Source organism: Stylophora pistillata, chromosome 8, assembly GCF_964205215.1.
Source record: "Stylophora pistillata chromosome 8, jaStyPist1.2, whole genome shotgun sequence".
Taxonomy (NCBI): Eukaryota; Metazoa; Cnidaria; class Anthozoa; order Scleractinia; family Pocilloporidae; genus Stylophora; species Stylophora pistillata.
This window is the reverse complement of record NC_142526.1, coordinates 7,180,016-7,205,126: the sequence shown is the minus strand read 5'-3', so window position 1 is coordinate 7,205,126 and position 25,111 is coordinate 7,180,016. Positions and strand designations below refer to the sequence as shown.

The window sequence follows — 25,111 nt, the reverse complement described above, 5'->3', positions numbered from 1 at the left end:
CAAGGGAATAGCAAGCTTATTTTTAGAATCGCGCAAATTGTAAGAAGTAATCACATTACTCCTCTGAATGAATTTTGAGGACAAATAATTGGGTGTGAGGCCATTTAAGAACCTATAGATCATCTTAGTCTTAAGTTTTTGACGTCGAGTTTCTAAATTGTCCCAGCCTAATTCTGTAAGTAGTTGGTTGGCGTCAGCATCATAACTAGAATGAGTGAGGACGCGGATCGCCCGATTTTGTAGTTTCTGTAATTTGTCAGATAATGTTTTGGCACAGTTACCCCAAACAACACTACAATAGTCGAAGTGCGATTGGACTAACCCATGATAGATGTTTTGTAAATTTGCAGGAGGAACACAGTGACTTATTCCTTTAATAGATCCAATACCAGAAGAGATATTTTTAGATATGGCGTTGATATGATTACTCCAATCATAGCGAAATTATGACTCATCTCATCATACGGATGACATCGAATTCAAAATCGTTTCCTCCAATCGTAAGAGTCAATTTAACATCCCTGGTGACGGGCTCTACCGAAACGACAGGAAGACGGGAGGAGTAGGGATCTTAGCTTACGTATCTTCTGAGTCAATTTGTAAAAGAATCACGCTAGCAAAGAGCTACAAAACCATCGAGCCTATCGTATTAGACATCCAATTAAATAACAACAACAACAATTTTTATTCCTTGATAAAAGTAATAAAAGTGGGATAATTTGCCCCGCAAATAGCTAAAAAGCTAATCGTGGCGGGGCAAGACAAGTACCTGAATAACATAAATCGTCTACTATCTAAGGACAAGGAGTCGTTATTTACACAGTCACACAGTCACAGAGTCACACAGAAAAAGATAAGAAGACATTTAAACTTACAAGGTGTATCTATGCACCTTTCTTTTCAATGATCATGAAGATTTGAATATAGTTATCTTCTTTTTCTAACATATCAATTAGTAATTTGCGAAGGACTTTTTTGAAAGCTTTCTTTTCCTCTTTCGTTATACAGCTTGCAATTGGTATCTTATTCCACAGCTTTACTCCCATCCGAGAGAAGGAATTGTTTTGAATTTCTAGTCTCCAACTTTTAACATAAAACTTTCCAGACGTAAACGATCGTGTATTGTATGCATGAATATTACACGTTTTCTGAAATGTATATAGTATGTTGATATCGTGCATTAGGGTTGATACGGACTCGTAATAAAGAAAAGTTATCAGAAGCACGTTTGCTTTAAGAAATAAAGGAATTGCATGGTCATGCCAAACTATGAAGTACAGCAGACGAAGGGCTCTTCTCTGAAGAATAAGAATTTTGTTAAGATAAGTCTTGCATTCCTGACCCCAGGCGGCGAGACCATAGGTTAAATAAGAGTGGATTAGTGACTTATACATATTCAGTAGTATTTGTCGAGGTACAGAGTGGCGCAGCTTTGCAAGTAGCCCAACAGTTTTACTCATTAATGTCCAATATTGCGTGTTGGGTTGAATGCCCCTTTCGAAAGTCGTATTGTAAGGTATAAAAAAGTTCGTGTTTCTTTATGTAGCTCGTATATATATTAAAAGCGGAAAGAAATGATTGAGATTGGCCTGTATAGACCTCCAAAAATCTTTACATTATCGTATCAACAACAGCTCGAAGAAGAGCTAACCACATATGCAATTAGGCAAATCTACAAAGGCAACCTTTTAATTGTATTGCTTGGTGACTTGAGTCTTGATCGTCTTGGACTAGCAAGAAATAAAGGAAAACTCTACTTTAAACCGACCAGAACTCAGAAAATTGGAGAGCAAGTGGGTAAGACACTCATAGATGTTAATCTTACCAACCTACCTGATGGTTTCACTAAAAGCAGCGTGTTTGATCCAGGGCTGAGTGACCATGCCCTTGTCTACGCTTTTATAAAAGGGTGGCCAAATCAAAAGCAGAAGAAGTGAATTTTCGGTCGAGTAAAAACTTAGACGAACAGGAATTTAAGGAACCGGCTTAGCAGCCTCCCCATGGCATGTCGCTGAACTTTTAGATGATGTTGACGAGTGGTCTGAATTTTTCAGCGCACAGTTCCAGGACATTGTAGACGAACATATACCATGCAAAAGAATGCGTGTTAGAGACGAAAATGTGCCATATACAGGGGCGGATCCAGTAACTTTTGATTGGGGGGGTCCAAACTTTGGTTCAGAAAGGACTGTTGGACTCTTTTGAGGCAAATTACTTCTCCCCTCAGCCCCCACGCCCCCCTCCCACCAGTCGCGGTTGCACGTTATAATTCCTTGGCCGCTTACCGTTTACTTGGATTCATTAAAAAGGTCAGCCAGTTAAAAAATGATATACGATCCTGTCAATGTACGAATTTGAGTTTCAAATTTGTAAGCGTCAGGCCTGTTAGGGGGTCCGGACCCCCTGACCCCCCCCCCCCCCCCCTGGATCCGCCACTGCATATATATGTGACAACTGAGTGGAAGGAGGCAATTAGACGAAGAAGACAAGCACTCAGAATATTTTATACACCTGTCAGACGTAAAGCCATTAAAGATTATTGGAAGACTAAGTCTGACGACCTCAGGAATAAGCCACACAAGTTCTATAAAACATTCATGCCTTTTCTTGGTCAAAAAAGTTAAAGAACCCTCAGAAATGAAATTGAAGATTAATGTTAATGACTCGATAATCACCATTCAGCTAGATATTACAGAGACTATGAGAGATTGTTTCTCGACCATTGCAGACGACATCGGCCCTGCCAACGACGTGACGGATTCCACGCTGAAATTGATCCCAAGAAAGCGCCCGGGGTAAGAGACTATTCCACCTAAAGCTTTTAAAATAGGCTCGGCTTAGCTCGATGTGCCCTTATTTGATCTTTATAACCGTTGTATTGTGAGAATTGGAAGAGATGTGAGTGGGTGCCCGTTCATAAAAAGAACGACCGATTGAACATGGAAAATTATTGTCCAGTAAGTGTGCAGATCATGGTAAACAAAGTTTTCGAAAAGCTCCTTGCTAATCAAATCACAGCGGAATTTAATGAACGGCTCAGTGATTACCTTACAGGATACAGGAAAAGGCACAGTTGTCAAACAATCCTTCAAATGTTAAAAGGGAAATTGAAGAATGTACTTGATGATGGGGAAAGTGTCGGCAAAATAAGGGAACATAACTATAGATGGATTTGAAAGAGCGATCAGGAAAATAGACCTTGCTAAACGAATTTCCTCAATAACTGCGGTAATTGCATACTTTGTAGTTCTTAATATAGTTATTGGTCACTTTATAGTTACTTTTATATAATACATTTAGTAGAGATATTTTATTGTAAACTTAAATTTGTATTGTTTTTGGCTTATACATAGGGTGGGATGATATAGGGGAATTATATAGGGGAACATAGGGGGGTTATCTATTTTTATTAACACTGTGGATAGGTGTCCTTATTTAGTGGGGAACTGCTATTATCTTGACACGGTAATAGAGTTATTATTATCGGACTCGAACGCACAGGGCTCGTGATCTTCTCGCGAGTTCGCCCCGCGTTTAATTTTCTCACGCAGGAATAAAGCCGAGAACTGAGACCCTTTCCTTAATTATTCGTGGTATTTCATAAATTTTGCTGATTCTGAGACACCAAATAGGATTTGGGAAAATTTCTAGATAACCGCTGAAATATTTTCTTGTTTTTACTGCTGGCTTAAGACTTTCGTTTCACCACCTGAGTTCTGCAACATAACGTAACAGCTCTGTTCTCCAGGCTTCTTAGAGTTTTAGTCACTGCACTGAAAGAAAAGTGGTTCTTAAACTTTCGCTTTCTATTTTCATTTCCTCTTTTAACCCTTTAAATCGTAAGGTTGACAGGCTTCTAATTTCTCCTTACAGTATCACCCTTGAATCAAATGTAAAGGTTATGAGAATAATGGAAATGATCACCAAGTTACTGTAAGAAGCTCCTGATTATCAAACAAATTCTCCTTGTGGTTACCATAGGAAATGTACAGAGATTAGAGTGGAGAATATAGATATCAATGCAGAGATGTAAAGGGTAAGAACGGGAGGGGGAGTGGGCTGAAGGTTCACTTTCAACAAACGGGCGAGAACAACGAAAATTCCTGAACAATCCCAGCATCTGTAGGCCGCATACGAATAACATAAATTTAAAGTAAAAGTTATTTTCCAGATCCAGAATCCAGAGACATTGAAAGAAACATAGTTTTAATTTACATTTAAGTTTTCTAAAATGTAGACGAAAGATCTGATCGCGGGAGCTCGTGCTGATTATGAAAATGCAACAACAACAAAAATAAATAAATAAAACTTGGGCAACCTGTATTTCTCAAATAGCAGATTATTAGCAGATCCTCCGTTTCAGTGAAGTCCGTCGCGCGAGCAAAAAAAAACTTCTCAGTGAAAAAAACTTGATGTTAGCTCACTGCGGGTAGATGTGATTTTTTTTACTCGCGCAACAGACTTCGTGTAAAAGGGACGCTGCTCGTAGTCTAAAAGTAAGAAACCAATATCTTTATCTCTGATCAAAGATTTGTCTTTCTACAGTTCGCCTTTACGATACAAACACCGGGCAGTGTTTTGCAGCGGCAAACACTCGTGAATATCGCACAGGATCTATTAATATGGTTACCCATCAGACATTCTTAGCCCAGAGACTGATTCCCCCCTTTATTCCCCGTACAAACCATGGAACCATGGACCCCCCCACAATTCCCCGTCCCCTTCCTGGGTGGTAAATAATGACTCATTTGTTACAGACAGAACACTGCCTCACTTACAGCACAATGATTGATACTGCTTCCAACTCGAGAGAAAAATAAATTTGTTTTATTCACAGTAAATTTTGATTTCTGGGGTCGCATGGGGTTGACAATGATCCTTATATTGTAGAACAGACATTATTAAAAACTGGATCATTGGATAATGCAATTCAGGACTCTTTATTGGCTTAGCCATTATGGTATATGAGCCAATATACCATAATCTAATATCTGTACTCATGAATTGCTCCTTTGGCGCGGAAATCAGTGAAATCGTATCGAGTATACAAAGTTAGAGCGAGTTCCTTTAGACCTCCCGAACTCGTATCGCGTTGGCATCAATTATAAGTACAGGAAGAAGTCTTAAAATCTGCTCGATAAATTTGTTTCATACTTTCTGAGAAGTTAAAGAAATTCGGGAGCTTTCCTACAAAGAAACTAAAATGGTAGGTTACCGACTTAGTTTTTCAGATAATTTGTAATAACTGATTATTTGAATGTCTGTTTGTGGACCTTACGTCTTTCCCAACAATATAGTTGCAAAGATGTTTATAGTTTGCCCACACGATTAAGCTCTTTTCTTGTAACCTGTCATCGTTTCAAAAACACCACGGCAACGGAAAACCTTTCCGAGCCTCCTTAAACACCTTTGTTGTCCAACCACACCTGTATTGTTTTTAACAGAGAACACTTGCGTCCCATGTATTTGCCTAGTGGTTGTTTTGATGACATTCAGGCCACACCTCATAAACTTCGTGATCCCTCGTGGACCCCAGGTCAGCCGGGTTAGCGGAGAAAGTTTGCTCCAAATCTCAACACGAAACATACTTATAAAGAATTGTAGAGGGTAACTGAAATGAAAAAGAAAAGGCGTCCTGCATAGTAGTCTTTCAAATTTCTTTTTAGCCAACAGGGAGTCGTGCAGAGGCATAGGGCGAAAGCAACCAAAAATTAGGAGCAGGCCGAGGGGAGGAGCTTATTTAGCCAGCCTTTACCATGTTTTTGTATATACAAGCGTGGTGCACCAAACATTCGGTTTACTTATAAAACTCTTTGTCGTTGTCGTATGAAAGAAAATGGACAATAAATTTGAAAATGAAAACGCAATAGGAATATAGAGGCAAGACCGATACAACGTAGATAAGTTTTAAGACGGCGCACTATTTTTCGGCTGGCCAAACCAGCCTTCTTCAGGTGCCGTAAGAAGGCTGAAGTTCTCCTGGTGCCTGAAGACGTTGTATCGGTCTTGCCTCTATATTTATATTCGTTACTTTGGGCCGATTAGATCATGGCTGATCCAACGTACAAGAGTAGGATTATCGCTCACGATTGCTGAACATTTCAAAAAGAAAAGGGTTTAGTTATAAAAGGTCAGATCGATTAAAGGTATGAGCTGAGACTGACATGATTCACTTAACAATTTTATGTCGAGCTTATAAGTGGAAAACACTAAAAATTGTACATTGCTAGTTTTATTAACACCATACGTAAACTGGACATTGATTACTGTTGCGGAAAATCATATTTTAGATTTAGCTTTGCATATAAAGCAATGATTTTGCATGCATTCTTGGGAACAGCAGAAATGACTTAGAAAAAACATTCTAAGTACAGTGTTCATTCCGTGCAATTGAGGCATAAATAAAAGGTTCTCGTAAAATAGACACCTTATTTTATACCACAGAAGACAAGCAAAAAGTAATATGGGTACCCCGGTTATAAATACATCGATAACTCTATTAATTAATACCAGTCCTGATTTAAAGGAAAAAGTTATGTGAACAAAATAAAAGTAGTCTATACCACTAAGCATACCTTCACGGTTTAGACTGGGAGTCCCGAAGTTCTTTAAGCATGTATTCTAATATCTTATGACGATAAGCCCCCACCCACCCCACCCCACACCGTTCTGTTTTCACTCAGCGGTTGGCCAGCGGTCCGTGTATGAGGTAAACATGGCGATCCCTAACTGAACACCGTTCTTGTCGATCAGAAAATCAAAATACCAGCATGACATTGCCTCGAAGAAGAAGCAGTTGTGTTATTTGATTCGTACTTCACATTTGAGTCCAAGCTTGGGTGACACAGGTTATTTCTTATGGTGGACTGACGAGGGGAATTTGAACACTAGTTGTGTTTGAATTGTTGGAAGAAATGGTCGCATGGGAATGTAAGAATGGTAAGTATTACGAATAATTTCACATTTTGCTGCTTGAATAGAAAGTAAAGTTGATTTGAATTGCTTTCGCATGTATTTCTGACGGTTTTAGATCTACCTGCTCGATTTGTGTCTGCCAGGCTTCATGTTAATAAGTCCCTCAAAATGGCGGCCAAACTTGGAGATTGCCGAAAATTAGGTAAGTTCGTGGAGTTATAAAGCTTTCGTAAAGGTCGGGCCGCAAAGTTTTTTTCCGTAGTCACCTTTTCTATGGCATCTACTTCCTAACTATGCTAGTTGGATCAGTTAAGAACGCCTCACTTTTTCAAAAAATTACCTTGAATTTGATCGGTTTTCGCGTGTGTGACTTAAGCAAATCGATAAGGTGTCATTCAAGTCTTCCTGTTTCCTTGATTGAAATGTGATGTTCACGAAAGTCGCCTCGATGGATAAGATAGAATTAATATACATGGCTGTGGTATTTGTTTTTTGCTGAGTTCCGTAGTTTCCTTTAAATTGTCCTCCAAAGTTGTCTCAAATTAAAGTCTTGAAAAGTGTCACGACGGGCCTTCGCTCGAGTGAAATTTCATTTCCGTAAAACTTTGAGAAATAAAGAGATCCGATCAAACGGATTCTGGTTTTAGTATAGGCACATGAATGTCTTACAACACACAAGAAATGAGGGAAATCTGTGTCTCAAGCAAAACTGACCGGACCGCTTTTACAGACACACTCTTAATTTTGTAAAGGTACACCTCGGTGGAGAGGTTAGTTACATCAGGCACATTAGGGTAGTTATGTACAGGTACACCAGAGTGGAGTGGTAGTTATGTACAGGTAGACCAGGGTTGTGTTGATTCAGGGGTGATATTGTAAGAAGGACTTGGATGCCAGTTACTCCCTGTGGTCAGAGGGTCAAAACTTCTGAATTTTTGTTCATATCTTTGAAAAGTTTTTGCATTTTCTGCATTTGTAACATGTTTGTTTCCATACTTAAAAATTGTGAAATTTCTACAAAGCTGTGTGTATGTAGTCCTGATTCTCTTGTTCTCTGTGAAATAATGTGCTTGCACATGTGGGTGAGATGATTTTAAATAAAAATTTACACTAACTTGGAGTCAGAATGGTAATAAATGTAACTACATGTATGCCCATGTGGCAATGTTCTCCTTTTCAGGCAGTAGAAACTGGTAGAGTTTAATGCCTTTGCCTCTTATTAAGGCCTAAAAACACTTGGAATTATTGAAAGTGTAACAGGTATATTTAAAATGACTGTTTTACTAGCTTGAAAATTTTTTGACTTAATTATCATACTTGAAATGAGGAGAAGATCGACTGAGTCGGATTAAATATTAGTAACTCTGTGCAATTGGTGAATTTGAATTTGGGGAAACTACCCAGTTTCTATTCATCTGCGAAAAGAAGTTAATGAAATGGAATATCTAAGTTGCATTTTCTTCTGTATACTGAATCAGTGCTTGACTTTAAAAGTGCAATTATGGGCTATTTGTTCACTAACGGTGTTTTATTTCACTGCAAGAATTTTGAGTTATTCTATGTAAGGATAGCTCAGTGTTGGCAGCCTTTTAATTGTATTTGTTGAATGGAAAGAGCACATCATGTTTTTGTTTTAGAATTATATTAGTGTGGTAAACATTCTCTCTTATAGAGCACTGTCTTGCTTAGTTGGTATGATCCTTTTCTAAGCCCTTGCTCAAAATTAATGAATCTTCAAGTACGCCTCAAATGGTTTAAATATCTGTTTTTGAATAGTTCTTGGGAAAATACATATAATTAAATTTTTTGTGTATTTACTAACAATAAAACTGAAAGGTGGTACACTTGTAGCTAGACTTAAAAAAATACTGCCAATTTCAAACAGTCCATGACTCAGAAAGGAGGATAGCATTGTTGCTCAATTAAATCATTATGTCGGTGTTGCTTTTAATAATTAATTTTTGAAACAGAAATAGTCTCAATAATGTAAAAAGGCTAAATCATTTTCAAGATAATTTGGTTTTGTCAACTGAGTTCATAATGTAAATTGTCCACCATAAACGATTTTTTAAAGCTGAAGTTTTGACTGCAAGCTTGTCGTCACGCAGCAATACATTTTATTTAGGACTAACAGCCCATACCCCCTTTATTCAATCATAAAGTCTATTTCAAGGTGATCCTGTAAGACTCAAACTTATCTGGGTAATTCCACAGTATTTTGGACATAAAGCTTTAAGAAATAAAATTGACTAAAAGGACTATTAAGCTCTATTTCTGTACTGGTTAAATGCCTAATTTGTATAAAATGATACTTTTGAGATGTCAGCACTGTAATTCTGTGTCATAAATTATCATAAATTAACCTTGATACCAAAAAAGCTGTCACGGAGGGGACATACAATAAATAAATATTGTAGATCTGTCTTGAGAAGAAATCTAATAATAACTGTCAGGACATTAAGTTGTTTACCCAGACTTCTTATGTTATTAAATTTGTTTCTTGGCTTTGTGCGAAAGAGATGTAATGCTTTGTCCAACATTGAATTGTCCCCTCCGTGACAAAAATACCCACAAAAATTATGATCTTTCTAAAATAAATGGGGATAACTGCAGAAACTTCTGTTAATTATTGAAGTATGGGCTGACAAACTCAAAAGTGGTAAAGAGTTTCTTCCCCTTCCTTTTCCTTTGAATTACTTTAAAAATATAAAAATGTCACGGAGGGGAACTTTTGTCACAGAGGGGACTTTTCTGTCACAGAGGGGACATTACTGTCACAGAGGGGACATCACTGTAATGAAGAAAATTTAACTGTCATTGAAGGCAATGCAACAAACTATACTCTCCTCACTTAAAAGAGAAATTAATGTAACTATTGAGTTTAAAATTCAGGTTAATTTACGTCAAAAGTGGATGTGAGTAGAACATTTTTTTACTGTCAAAAAAAGAGTTGCACATTTCATGACTAATAGATGAACAAAAAGTAAAGGATGCTGGGATTGTAGGCTCTGAGCACGATCACCACAGCACTGGCAGTTGCTTTAGAGCTGAAATGAGTTCTAAAGAGAGGACAGAGAAATACAGAGAAAGATTGAAAGAAAATTATGAAAATTATGAGATGGTTAAAAAGAAAGATTGAGACCGAAATTTCATGTTGATCATTCTTGTCTTTTTTCCCCTTCAATTCATCAAGAACAAAAAACACTTTTTCTATATGAGTGCAGCTGGCAGTTTTGTCAAGCCCACCCACCAAAGAGCTGTCTGTAAGATGTGGAGTGCATTGCTTGTGGCAGATAATCAGCCTAGTCCAGGGGACTGGTCCTTTCATGTAAACAGTTCTAATGATAGACAGCAACAAGAAACAGATTATGATTGTGGTGTGTTTGTTTGCATCATGTTTGCAAGAGCCCTTGCTCTTTCCTGTCCTCTTGTCCTTAACAAGGACAAAGTGGATGTAAGGGAATCCATTATTCATGATCTCCATGTTCAACATCTCAGCCCAGTACCATTTAAGGGGGTTGAGGTGAGGATGTACTTTGCTGTAGACTATGTCACAACTTTTTACTTTGGCCGGGTGATTTCTGTGGAAGATGGCTTTGTAGAATTCAAGTTCTAACACAGCATAAGCTCTGCCACCTATGACTGGCCAAGATGAGATGACGTGGACAGGGTACATTGCAGTTGTATTTTTTATGGTCCTGTAATGCTTGAAGGCAATCACCCATTTACATTTTCAGTGCAAGGTGAATTTGAGAAAGTGCACCTGTTTTTCAAAAAGCAGGACTAATTCTGAGCACAAGAAAGCCTATGATAACTGTCTGTCTTTTACAGCATTTATGAAAATGAGATTTGAGCTTTTTGGAGGTTTATTCACTTAGAGTGTACTGGATTTTACACTACTTTAGTATGAACTGGATATTGTTAACAGTTAGCTGTACAACTGTACATATACATATATTAAAACTTGTAAGTCGTTATCACCTCTGAATCTGTGGCACTTTTGTTCAATATTCAGCTTATATAATTATTATATTTACATCTTGCATATCATGCATGCATGCATGCATATTTACAGTCTACAATGCAGTTTTAAGCCTTTTTATTAAAAGAGAGAGACAGAGACACAAAACCTTGAAATATCTGAGTTGCTTACATTTTTAGTTAAACATGTAAGTTTTAAAAATGTTGTATATGTTTTTGTATGCACCAGGTCTTATGGAACCATTGGTGTTATCTTGAGTACTTTACATGAACCTAAAGTTTCCAAATAAAAACTAAAAAAACAAAACACATGAAGGTTTTTTTTAAGAAATGTGTTGTATCATATGAACAAACAGCATGACACAACTTTCCAGAATACTTTCCAGCCATAAATTAAATGTCTTTAAAGGCTTGACGACACGTACGACAGCCAACCTTTTTGATGTGGTCAAGCTTTAAAGAATATCTTGAAAAGAATTGAATTAAACTGGGGCTGTAAACTCATATTAAGGCTGGAAAATTGGTTCAAACTGATCACTGCTGCCTATTGGACAAAAGGTCCCCTCCGTGACAGTCCCCTCCGTGACAATAACCACGAGCACTTACTGTTCCTGTACAATGTAAGAGAGGAGGAAGGCCTTTTCCATTTAAGGCAGTTTTATTGTTGATTAACATCTAAATAAACTATGTACTAAATTATTGTTGCTGCCATTATACATTCACAGAAATCTGAGATTAAATTTTAACTTTCAGTTTTCATAGTTTCTCTGGTCCCCTCCGTGACAATCTAAATAAATGACTAATTCCCCCCAAATGTGGAAGAAGTTGTTTGGAAATAGTTTGATTTAAAACAATCATTAGCTGTTCTGTCCATTAGAAGTCCTCAGTGAGCTGAGTTATATTAAGCTGGGGAGCTATCCATGATATTCTCCTCTGAATTGTCCCCTCCGTGACATGCAAAATACTGTGGAATGACCCATCTCCATCAGATTTCAGATTAAATTAGCATTTGAGGCTTGTTCTTTTCTCAGTAACTGTAATATAACTTTTTTGGTCCTAAGCCTTCTGTGGTTGTGGCAAACAGCAAAGTGAACCTTACATGTAGCTATAGATGACTCTTTCTATGTAATTTGAACAAGATCGAGCCTTGGTTAGACATGTCTCTGAAAATCTAGACTTTCAATTTTATTGTTCAAAGCTGTTCGTGTACAGTAAAAACCCACAAGTAAGAACCTACATTTTTAGGAGTTAGCCTAAACAGGTTCTTATATAAATGGTACTTAACAAAATTTTAGGCTATTTAGGTTCTTAAAACAGGTTCTTATTCTTGGAGAAAAACACACCTGCATAACGAGTTGGTAATTGTCCTATATTTTGTAACTACTTATTTTGCACTAATTTTTCTTAAGAAAATCGTTTTTTACAGCAATGGCAATCTGGTTTTTCTTCGATTATGATTACAGAAATTATTTCAGTGTACCTGTAATGTACTATATGATTTTAGAAAATAAGAACCTATTTTAATTTTTTTAGGCTAAATAGGTTCTTGTTTATAGGGTGTATAAATGGCAGATTTTAGGCTAACAGGTTCTTAATTTTTAGGTTCTTATTTGCGGGTTTTTACTGTATATGCATGTAAAGGCCTGATTCAGTATACAACAATTTATTCCATTTCATTGCCTGCCTAGGGAAAGAAGTAAGTGGAGAATGGCAAAACTCCAGTACTGATGAGTTTTTCATGAGCAATCTTGAACTTCAAAAAGTAGACCAAGATTGTGAGAGTGAGCCAGAGGAAAAACCAGATGATTCCCCCTCGGCAAGCATGGTTCTCAATCACATTCTAAGAATAACTTCTGTCAAGAAATTCGCAAAGCCTCCCCAAACCCTGAAGCACGCTGCAGCAGCAGAGTCCTCAACTGGAAATGGGCATGTGCTCGATACAGAGAGCATTTGTGAACAAGTTAAAATTGAACTCGTTAAGTACAATGTTTCCCAAGAGGTGTTTGCCAAAGCAGTCTTGGGCAAATCGCAAGGATATCTCTCTGAAATGCTCAAACATGGTGAGAACTTTTTCGGCCCCAAGACAATATGCACTAGAGAGGTTGGATGAATTTTGAGGTCATGCGACAGTTCCTTCAGAGACCAGAGGCTCAACGGCTAAGGATTTATTACCAGAAGGGAGAATTGAGAAGAAGGGAGAGGATGAAATGTAGGCAGATTGAGATAATAAGTGCATTTTTTTCATCAGGCATTTGCAATTTTCTTTTTTTGTTTTCGATTTAATTTTTGTTAAGATTTTTGTTGTTGTGTAGCCTGCTGTGTAGGCATCACATTAAGGCGAGTTGAGGTTACAAGCTCACAATCATTCATCCAACTAGCCTTGTTCAATTTCAAGTTAGAGTGGATGGTGGGAAGGGGTGGAGAAAGACAAATAGATTTCTATTCATCTCTGTTTCCTCACCCCTCCGCTCTCCTTCGTTCAGTCTGTCGCTTACTTGGTAGGGGCTATAAATTTGACCAAGAAACTAACGAAGGCTTGGTTGCCAAAGTCACATTTGCTCTGCAGACTAGTTTCTGTGCAATACATATTGATCTGGGAGAGGATGATTTCTGGTTTTTCTTTCTTCTTAATGAAAGGAGATGTATTAGAATTCATTTACTCCAGGTTTATGTAAAAAAGAGAACCTGGCATAGTTCTACCAAAGCGGATTTAGTTTCTGTGATTGAAGACTGCATTTCTACATGCATTTCTACTGCATTTCTTGTCCCCGTTGCAAAAATGAAACAGAAGGTGGACGAACGTTTACTACACGATCAATCAAAGAGTGGAATAGCCTAGATAAAGACCTTAAAGAACTAAAGAATGCCAAAGCCTTGAAAAAGAAAGTTATAAACAATTTACTTAGTAAACAAAATCGTGATATGAATTTTTTACAATATGGATGATGATATTAATATTTATTGAAAATGTAACAGGCATATTTAAAACGATTGTTTTACTAGTTTGAAAATTTTTTTTGACTTAATTATCATACTTGAAATGAGGAGATCGACTGAGTCAGATTAAATATTAGTAACTCTGTGCAATTGGTGAATTTGAATTAATATTTAGTATGTTTTTATTATTATGAATTTTTAGTATATATACATAATTATGTATTAATTTCTTTTTAATAGGTTTATAAATTGTCTACATCAAATTATTATTACTTTCTTTTAAGTCAATTTTATTTATTGATTAGATTACTTTATAGAGGGCCACAGGGTTATCATTTGTACCTAAACTGTTACGTGCTACCCTCTTAAAATAAAGTCATTATCTTATCTTGTCTTTTCTTACCTTTGTGTCCCTGAGGTTTAAGTTAATTGGGTTTTAAATTATCATTAATTTGGTATTTTTAGAGTATGAGAAGCACCTTGAAGATTAATTGTAAATTTTGAGAGTTGACATAAATTTTGATGCTGTGTTTTTTTTTTTCCCGGGTATTAGGGTCTGTCTGATGATGCACTCAGGAAAAGAAGACGCTACATACCCACAGAAGCCAAGGCTGTCATGGAGGATCATTATCACCGCAGCAAGTACCTTTCATTGGAGAAGTGCCAAACCTTAGCCAATCAGCTGGCCATACCTGAACAGTGTGTCAGTGATTACTTCAAGAATCTTCGATCCAAGAGGAAACATAAGGAACGAATGAGGTGTTTGCTGAAAGGGCTGGAACATGGTGAAAAACAACCTGACCAGGAGGATTCTGGATATGAAGATGAAGACAGTGTGGAAAATGGCTCCAGTGAAATTCCTGGATTGTGTTTGCCTGATAATTCAGCTGTGCCAACATCTAGTGCAGCAGGAGAAGCTTCCCCACAATCACATGGTCATGCGCAATCTCCAAGTTTAATACATTTATGTGGTAGAAGGTTTAATGTGTCTCCCCCAGTATCTGCTTCATCTCCAACTTTTCCAACATCCCCAGCAAGGAAAGTTTCTGAAACCGATTTAGTTGCATCAAAAATTGCTGCTCTGACGCAAAGTCAAAAGTCATTGAACAAACAGTCTGGTGTCCGAAATTGCCTGTCACCTGCTGTGAGAAGTAAAGACAGTGAACTGCAGGTTTCAAGGACATCCACCAGCAGTTCTGTTCATCGTGCAGTCAGGGAGAGTTCTGCACTCTCTTCCAGCGACCTGTCATCATCGCAGACACCTGTCTCCAGCTCTGAAGAAGTGGAGACCTTCTCACTTGAGAGCTTGATTGATGGTACCTGTAGTTCTGTCATGCTCCAGGAGGGGACACCTGAAACTGAAGGACTGGAGGTTGGGCAACAGATTTATGTTGTACATGTTAACAACCCTGTTGTGATAAGTGTTCAGAACTGAAGGCATCGGAGTTCAAGAAGCTGGCATCAAGAAATTTCAAGACAATTTTCTACAACTAGCAACTCCATGATATGTGAAGAAGACTATAATTAATCCTTTATTAATTATTGATTATAACTATTAATAATAATTATAGTTACACAAAATTACAAAAGTGGCAATGATTAACCAGGAAAGAGAAAGGATAATTAAGAATGCAGAAGACACAAAAGACAGAATCAAGAAAACAAACTTGCAAAATGAAAGTCAACTTTTCACAATGTGGAAACTGTGACATACCTTGTTTTAGTTGTGCTATAGAAAAGGAAACATTAAACCTATAACTCCCAAAATCTGATTCTTAACTCCCCCCTCCCCTCCCCCATTCCTCCAGCTGCCACACATTTCCTTGCAAATTAATTACAAGAATTTGGTGCTAGATCAAGATAACAACTTCTACCTGATAAGTCTGAGTATTCTCATTCCTTTTTTGCTGGATAATGCATGGATACAATAGCGAGAAGTTATCAATGAATCACTTCAGGGAGTTAGGGTTAATTTTTTTTAACTGGCCGCAATATTTTTCTGTTATATTGAAGATTTTTTCCCCTTATTGAGTCAGTTTCCCTTCGCCCTCTGTTACATTCAAAATGGACAAATCAACTGTAACATAAGTATTTGGCTTTACACTACCTGAATGCCAAGGTAATTTCTGTCAAGATTTGGATTTAACTTATCAAAAATTATCATTTGAAGTTAGAAACAATGAGGATAATTTCTTTCTGTAAATATAACAGAAATAAAGAGATGAAAGCATCAAGGAACTTTCTAGAGATGATTTAAAACTAAATCATTTTTTAACGGTTAGTTTGTCACTTTCACTGTAACAGCTTTTGGAATGTGATCTGTAAAATATCTTAAATGAGGAATATAGCACATAGTCATGATTAGCAAGGTCATGTACAGTATTTATTAGGCTTTCATCCACCAAAATAGTTTATCAGATTTTGAGATTAATGTTAACTATGATTGTTATCAGAAAATAAATCACACTAGTGTTATAATTGTCTCACATTAAGGGGTTAAGGTCACCAAACTAGCAGTTATCCTTTGTGGGAAGTTGCATAGCTGTATACCCTCGCATGTTGAAGGAGCCTGTTAGCGTGAGTTTTAAGACGGAAAGTAGAGCAGTCATCATTTGAGAACTAATGTAGAGGGGTGCCTGATCTCGTTCCCAGATCCTACCGTCCAAATGTAGCTTACAACTATGAAAGGTCTAGGTACGAGACAAGAAGGTGCCGTCATTGTAGGTCACGCATATAATGATTATACAATGGAACCTCCAATATGGGGAACTGATTGGGACTGGAAAAAGCGCTCCTGAAGGTGTTCCAATGTTATGAAGAGGAACCTCCCATTCAATGAGAGAATTCTGGAAGACTTACCACATGACATTCTTTTCCAGATCATGGTACCAGTCCTCCAGCGGCCATGTACGAAACATATTACGTAACAGCGCATAAGGCTCCCTGCCGAACAGCGAGTTTTAGTCAAAATGGTAAAATTCTGTTTATTTTTGGGTGCGTATGCTCGTTTTCGGTTTTTTTGTTTTATTTTACCGTTCGGAAGCCGGCTATCGAGAGTAGTTAGTACTTTGATTATTTCAAATAGATGTCGCCTGAGTTTAGTGTCGACCTAGATGGAAACTCCAATATCAGGTTTTCGAGAACGGACTGGAGCCTATTATTATTTTTCACTGACTTTACCGGAAAAATGATGATAGGTTCCAGTCCTTACTCGGAAACATGATTTTGAAGTATCCCTATAAGTCAGGACACTGAATTTAGGCCCCCTTCAGTGAAAAATGACCATAATTAAGTTACATGTTTCATTATTCTGTTTTAGGTCGATTGATAGCCACAGGCTCAGTGGATGCGTCCATCAAGGTATGTTGTTATAAAATTAACATGAAACACATCGGTCAAACATCTGGCGTGTGCAAGGTCGGAGATCAATTTTGGCCAACGGCGCCAATTTCAAACAATAACTGCTGTGACGTAAAATATGCGACCAAAATGGAAACGTTCTTAGATATATAAACAAAAGGAAAGAAAAATTGGGAAAAGGAAAACTCAAGACTTTCCTACAAAGCTTATGTAAACATTGATATCCACAGTTGGTTTACCGTTTTGTTTTAAGCTTCATCATGATGAAAAAAAAAAAAAAAAGATTTTAGATAGGTTTGTTCTTGGCTCTCAGTAAATCGAGACTCGAGAAAGAGCCGAAAAACAACGGACAGCAGTTGCAGTTGTCACGGTGATGGTCTTTTTTGCTAGTCCCCCACGGCTTTTCGTGCGCCCGCGTTTTCACTCATTTCCTTTAAACAGAGTGCCTAGAGTGCCTAGCACTGGGCTAGAACCAGGACCTCTCAACGCGGAGTTCAGCGCACCTAGCACCATTCGTCCTCAATTCCCACTTAAATGAATCGTAATTTGACAATCTTCTATAAAGACCTTATGATAATTAATTTCTTCCAATGTGAAAATGCAAAGCAGCTATTGAAATGAATGACTGAAAAGTGTGCAAATACAGTATAGCACAGTTTGAATGTTGGTCGCGTTTTATCTCTGTGCTTTCTCCGGGTTATTTCTTGCAGGTGTTAGATGTCGAGAGAATGGTTGCAAAAAACACGATGCCACAAACACAGGATCAAGGAGCTGGCACCAATTTAGAAAATCATCCAGTTATCAGGACTCTTTACGACCATATGGATGTACGTCACTAACGCGCTGAGAATAAGCTTATTATTTCTATCGTAATTGTGCTCGTCAGCATATTAAGCTCCGCGTTTACGTGAAACGTGAACGGCAAGAGTGACCACGTGACCTTGTTTTTCCCGCCATTTTTTCACGTTCGCCGGTTGCGCTTCGTCGTTTCAACTGGAAAGTAACCTGTTTCGCGTTTCTCGTGTGCGGGAGATTTTTTTCACTTTTTCTCTTACCGAGTAGAAGTTAATTGGCGGAAAAAGGGAACGGGAATTGTTTGTTGTAAGTCATACAAGGGCGCCTTCAAATCTACTGTGACGTGAGCTCACGCGAAGCTAAAGCCGCAAGGTTCACGCCATTTTACATGAAACGTGAAAGGGCAAGCTGACGTTTGCCGTTTCACATAAAGGCGTTGCTTAATCTCTCTTTTATCATTATCGTTAACGCGATCCTTATCTTGATTGTTATTGTTGTCATTAGGGTGCAGGATGTATTACACTATTGTTTTCATTTTGTTTCAGGAAGTTACAGCTGTTGAATTTCATCCCAACGCTTTGGTATTGGCATCTGGCAGTAAAGACTGCACAGTTAAACTGTTCGATATCTCCAAACCCTCCGTGAAAAAGGCATATCGTTCCCTTCAGGTAAGCTACATTCTGAACATTTCATAAACTATTCAGTAACTGATATCTGAATTGGATCTAGGAGTTTTTCATGGAGGTGAAGGGAGGAGGTCGTAAAGTTTTATTGAACGAACACTATAAGTATAGGTCTCACGGGAAGGAAGGCATAGACTCACTCCCCTCCCCTCCCCCTTTCACTCCCCTCCCCCTTTCACTCCCCTCCCCCTTTCACTCCCCTTCCCCTTTCACTCCCCTCCCCCTTTCACTCCCCTCCCCCTTTCACTCCCCTCCCCCTTTCACTCCCCTCCCCCTTTCACTCCCCTCCCCCTTTCACTCCCCTCCCCCTTTCACTCCCCTCCCCCTTTCACTCCCCTCCCCTTGAGTCCCCCTCCGCTGAGTCTACTACTGAAGCAACCTGTTAACTTATACGCATTGTGGAAAAGATAGTTTTAAATTATTTGAGGTTGCTAAAAACTGCAAGTTACGATCTGTTTTTCTTTCAGGAAGCCGAGGTTGTAACATCCATGTCGTTTCATCCCACAGGAGATTTCATTCTTGTTGGCACAGAGCACCCAACCAGTGAGTTCTTTTTTCCTATTTAATCCCAGACTACAAGCAGCCCGTCCTTTTCCGTCACACGAAATCACGGAGAAGAAAATTGCTGTAAATTAGTGTACTGAATTTTTGTTAATTGTGTTATGACCGATAAGCAGTAGTCGCGTAGTGTTTTCTCATACCCAGACCCTCTGCGTTTATTACATGGTAGGATCTGGGTACGAGATTACTCGTAGTCAAATTCAAAGAGCAGTGAAAGTCTTACTGAGTGCGATTTGACCATCAAGATTAAAAAAAAAAAATAAGTTCTTTGGCCTTCGTTTGTAGCATGTCTTGAAACATTTTATTCTGACTTAATGTAATCAAACTAATTTACAAGATGATCCTTTCCAAAAAAGAACTCTTTTCGGACACATTCGATGGCATTCTTCATAAGAATTTTTTTTTTTTTCATATTAGAGCTGATAATGGATTCTTCTTATATCCTGTTCTTGCAGGAGTATGCTGTCATTCATCCACTCTAAACATATTAATCGTTTTGCATTTCGTTTTTTTTTACAGTTCGTCTTTATGATACAAACACAGGGCAGTGTTTTGTACCGGCAAACCCTCGTGAATATCACACAGGATCTATTAATATGGTATGATTAATTTTATTTTTTAAAAATTTTGATCACACGGGTGAGCTGTTAACAAGAACTCTTACTCTACATTTGTTACCCATCAGACACTCTTAGCCCAGGGACTGGTCATTAGTTATCGCCCAGGGGGGACGGAGGGGGGAGTAGTTAGATTTTCGTTGTGTCACGATGTCTTACTCAATCACCCTGTAAGGTTATGTGACATTCCTATGATGCCCCCCCCCCCAAAGTCATACGCAGTGAATTGACTGTAAATTTTACATAGCCCCACCCGTTTATATTCTGTTGATGACGACTGATTCCCCCTCCGCTCCCCACCAAAACCAAGGACCACAAAATCCCCCCCCCCCCAGGGTAGTAAAAACAACTGGCCCTGTACATCCAATTTCTTACAGACAAAACATAGCCTTACTTGCAACACAATTCTTAATGCTGCTTCCAACTGGAGAGAAAAAGAAATTTATTCAATTTACAGTGAATTCTGATTTCTGGGGCAGCACGAGGTTGAGAATCATCTAAATACTAGTAAACTGTAAAACAAACGATATACGTGTAATTCTAGAGTGTCCATGCCCTTGTTATTCGGAATGTAAGATTGACCCTTGAACCCCTAGAGTGACTAGCATTTCATTTCTCCTCACAATTTCACAGCTGAATCACACATTAAGGTCACGAGAATAAAGGAAATGATCACCATCTAAAAAGCTCTTGATTGTTGACTAAATTGTCCTTGTCAGCTCGTTAGGAAATGTATGGAGAACAGTGTAGAGAATATGCGTACTGATCATGATGTGAGGGTGTAAAGGGTTAACAGGGCTTCGTTCATCAATTGTAGGTGCAATATTCCGCATCAGCTAATCTTTATGCATCTTGTAGCAAGGATGGATCAATAAAGGTAGGTGGTACCAACACAGTGGTGAAAGCTTTGCGCATGTGCAATTATTGAAAATGTTTAAGGTGTTTTATAGAGAACATGTCAGTCAAACACAGGGCATGCGCGAGGGGAGTAAGTTTGACGTCTGCGCGCCAATTTACCCGCGCGAAGGAAAACATAAGAAACTCCACAACCGTCCCGGGGAAAAAAAGAGAGAGGAAATTAAAACACTCATGGCAATTTTTAAAAGGAAATCTAAGTTAGGGAAAAGAAAACCTCGCGACTCTTCCAACACAAAGCTTATTAATTACGAGTATCCTGTTGAATTACCGTTCTGTTTTGAGTTTTACCAAAACAGTTCATGACTTTTAAGACGTAGTCACTTAATGGCTTGTGTGATTCTTTGTAACTCGGAAGATGCAAAAGAGCCACGCAAGTGTGGGGCCGGTCCACCTTTTCCGGACTGGCTCGCACCCTGTCGCACACACGTCAGCTTTCATTATGACTTTCTTTACGATTGTCTGCGGGAGGACCATGTGGGTCATATTATTATGAATATTACGTTGAAAATATTTCCTTATTTTTGTTGTCAATAACTTGACACACGATAACACATGTCTTCATTTGCTGTAGATCTGGGATGGAGTCAGCAATCGATGTATTGCAACATTTGAACAGGCACACCAGGGTGGAGAGGTTAGTCATGTACAGGCACACAAAAGTGGTGAGGTTAGTCATGTACAGGCACACCAAAGTGGAGATTTTAGTTTTGTAGAGGCACACCAGATTTGAGAGGTTAGTTATGTACAAACACACCAGGGTGGAGAGGTTAGTTTTGTCCAAACACATCGCGATGGAGAGGTTAGCTATAAACAAACACACTAAGGTGGAGAGGTAAATTTTGTACAAACACACCAGGGTGGAGGGGTTAGTTTTGTACAAACACCAGGGTGGAGGGGTTAGTTTTAGACTGACACACAAGGGTGAAGAGGTTAGTTATGTCTGGCATACTAGGGTGGAGAGGGTAGTTATCTATAGGTACATCAAGGTGCACGGAGTAGTTATGTAGAGGTACACCAGGGTGGAGAGGGTAGTTATGTATAGGTACATCAAGGTGCATGGAGTAGTTATGTAGAGGTACACCAGGGTGGAGAGGGTAGTTATGTATAGGTAGGTCAAGGTGCAAGTGTAGTTATGTGCAGGTACACCAGGGTCGAGGGGGTAGTTATGTGCAGGCACACAAGGATGGAGAGGGTAGTTATGTGCAGGCACACCAAAGTGAAGTTCTCAGTTACTTACAGGCAAACCAGGATGGAGACGTTAGTAGTGTAGAGGACTTTGTACGAATTACTAAGATGGTGTTTTCTGCTGCAGGTGTATTCAGTTTGTTTTTCTCAAAACGGAAAGGTAAGAAGAAAAAAATTATGGTTTCTTACTTCGTTCAATTGCACTTAAGATATTTTTTCTAACAACAAATGCTTATACGATGAATATATGAAGTTCATATATTTTGAAGTTCATATATTTTTCATCACGGGTTTATTACGAATCAACTTAACGGCCTGCTCCCAGTTGGCTTGTTAGCTCAATTGGTAGAATGCTGCGCTAGTATCGCAGAGGTCAGTGGTTCGAATCCCGTACAGGCCTGATTTTTTCAGGTCTGATTTTTCGCTATTGCATAAAAGCCGCTCTCTACTACGAGGATCGTGCATCATACGTAACAAATGCTTACTTGAAAGCTAGTGGTATAATTTCAGCTCGTGTTTGTGTAGACTGCTCCAGGCATTCAGGAATTTAAACAAAGCGCAATAAAAAATGGCGCGTTGGTAGCAGAGGAGTGGAAAAACGATGGAGGCTTTGGTCTGGTCATGTAACGAATGACTTGATCCAAGCCTCTCTCGGTTTTCGCTCTGCTGCCTTTGTCACGCTGTTCACAACTTTGCATGGATTTCGTATCGTTCCACTTGCTGAAAGCCGTGAACAGGCTAATGTTGAAAATAACAAATATTTGACAAGTCAGTACTCTTTACTCTCTTGCAGTATATTGTTTCAAGTGGAAAAGATTCTCGTGTGTATCTATGGGAACTCTCTACTGGTAATAAACTCGAAACGATTAACTTTTACTTGTTTTTAGTTTGTTTTTTATTGTGATTCTACCTTAATAATCTTTCAACCCCTGAGAGGGACTGGCTTCTAATTTCTCCTTACAGTATCGTCCTTGAATCAAATGTAAAGATTGTGAGAATAATGGAAATGATCACCAATTTACTGTAAAAAGCTCCTGATTGTTAAACAAGTTCTCCTTGGCATTACCACAGGAAATATAGAGAAAATACAGTGGAGAATATAAATACTAGTGTTAGTGTGTCAATGGTGAACTTTTACAAGGAGTACAGAATGTGCCTTTACTTCAGCATCAACAGTCAGTTATACGCCGACAAAGACTGTTTTAATTCGTTCAATTTTATTTTAGGAAAGGCTCTAAGCATGTACATGGGCGCCACAATGTCGAACTACAGGACACAGATTGTTTTCAACCACACCGAGGATTTTTGTGAGTCCAGTTTGATAATGTTTGTTGTTTTTTAGGATCTATATAATAAGTACTGGAAACATTCTGTAACTGACTCCAGGCGCGATAACCGCAAGTTCAGAATTAGAAATAAGGACCTCGAAGCACTGATTAAGAGCCTTGAACTTCGTGTTGATTTCCAATGAATTATCATTATTACAATGTACCAATGCTCAAAACCGTCAAACTAAAATACAAGCGAGAATATCTAGTCTAAGTGACATTAAAGGACAGAGCCGAACAATTATTGGATGTGATAAAAACACGAACGCAGGAAACGGCAAAACAACTAGACTAGAAATAACCGACGAAATGAAGCTAAGAAAGGTAGAAACACGTGCTTACCGATTGTCCTCTCTGTACGCCTGAGTAGTTATATACGCAAGATCCAAAGACTTTGCAACGAACGCAATAAACTTCAAGAACGCAAACTTAGACGGTACACACAGACTACTAGTAAAGACGCACGAGGTTCTGAAATACGATCTGACAGAAACGTCACTAATATCTAACCTAGACAGTTACACATTCAAACAAGACAAAGAGAGAGGAGCTTATTAGATAAGAGGGGATACGAGAGAAAAGGGCTTATTAGAGAGGGCACTTACTACAAAGGGGAGATAACTAGAAAGGGGGAGTCTATAGGAGAGAGGGGAGCTTGTAAGACAGAGGGTCTTATCGCCAGAGAGGGGTACCTACAAAAGAGGGGAGATAATTACAGAGGGGGAGCTTGTTAGAGAGAGAAAGCTTTTAAGAAAAGGGGAACTTATTATTAAGGGGGAGCTTCTTAGTGAGGGGATGCTTTTTGGAGAGGGGGCAAGAGAGAGGACTTGTTGGAGTGGGGGGGGGGGATGATAGGAAGGTGAATATTAGAGTGTGGGCTCATTAGATAGGGGGCTTATCAGAAAGGGAACTTTATGAGAAAAGGGGCCATTAGGAGAGGAGTTCCCCAGACAGGAGGCTTTTAAGCGAGGGGGGCTCGAAGAGAGGGGGCTTATGAGAGGTGGGGACTATTTAGTGTGGCTGAGAGAGAGAGCTCATTTGAGAGGGGATTCACTCAAGAAGGGCTCCTTGGAGAGGAAGGTCTTGATAGAGCGTTGCGATTTTGTTTTGCTAAATTTTCAACCTACTTAATTTTAATAGTGATTGCAGCAGACGAATCGAATAACAGTATAGCATGCTGGGACACGAGGTCGACAGAGTTGCAGAAAACTCTCAGTTCAGGTACAAATAAAATGGTTTTTTTGTTCCTGTGAAAAGTATGGTAGTAGAGGCCTCGTTTTGCGTGTCTTTGTTCATGTGTCACGCATTTAATGATAACCATCCGCAACATGGAAAACCATTTCGTTTTTTATTAAGACCACGTTATGAAACTAGTACACATAAAAAGCTCGGTAATTTCACGTGCGCCCCACATGACGTTGAAAAGACCAGCCAAGTGGAATCATCATTACGAGGGTGAAACTTAACTCTGGGACTGGGACTGAATGCGCTAATATTCCTGTGGTATACATGTCCTTTCTTTAGGTCACAACAACCATATTCGCTGCATCACCCACTCCCCCACAGGAGCAGCGTTTGTCTCGTGCAGCGATGACTTCAGAGCAAGGTTTTGGTACTGTGAGGGAGTATAAGGATTTCCTCCACCGATCGCATTGAAAGAAATAGCTTAGAATTCGTGTTCCTTAAACCGATCTTCAATGCAAATGTAAATCTACTGTCAAGTTCAGTTTCTGCTTAAATCTTTGAGAGATTCACCCTTCTCGTTCGGCTCTATTTAATCTGTAAGACTTTGAAATAAAATCTAGCGCCATTTAACGTGTTTGTTTTATTT

General features: G+C 38.7%; 1 protein-coding gene across 4 annotated transcripts; it reads left to right on the top strand.

Moving 5' to 3' along the window:
- Positions 1 to 6,679: 6,679 nt before the first annotated feature.
- LOC148724742 (cleavage stimulation factor subunit 1-like) lies at positions 6,680 to 25,095 on the top strand. Of its 4 annotated transcripts, none has more exons than XM_088729637.1 (15): positions 6,680 to 6,930; positions 7,031 to 7,117; positions 16,713 to 16,805; positions 17,153 to 17,193; positions 17,904 to 18,020; positions 18,534 to 18,656; positions 19,139 to 19,214; positions 19,752 to 19,831; positions 20,667 to 20,726; positions 21,339 to 21,401; positions 22,080 to 22,112; positions 22,746 to 22,800; positions 23,179 to 23,259; positions 24,421 to 24,501; positions 24,805 to 25,095. In XM_088729637.1, the coding sequence occupies exons 1-15, from the start codon at positions 6,915 to 6,917 to the stop codon at positions 24,909 to 24,911; spliced, it is 1,113 nt and encodes a 370-aa protein (XP_088585763.1). In that variant the 5' UTR covers positions 6,680 to 6,914; the 3' UTR covers positions 24,912 to 25,095. The 4 variants fall into 4 exon arrangements, with proteins under 4 accessions (XP_088585763.1, XP_088585762.1, XP_088585764.1 ...); XM_088729636.1 differs by having other exon boundaries at positions 6,680 to 6,939; XM_088729638.1 differs by lacking the exon at positions 16,713 to 16,805 and having other exon boundaries at positions 6,680 to 6,939.
- Positions 25,096 to 25,111: the final 16 nt, after the last annotated feature.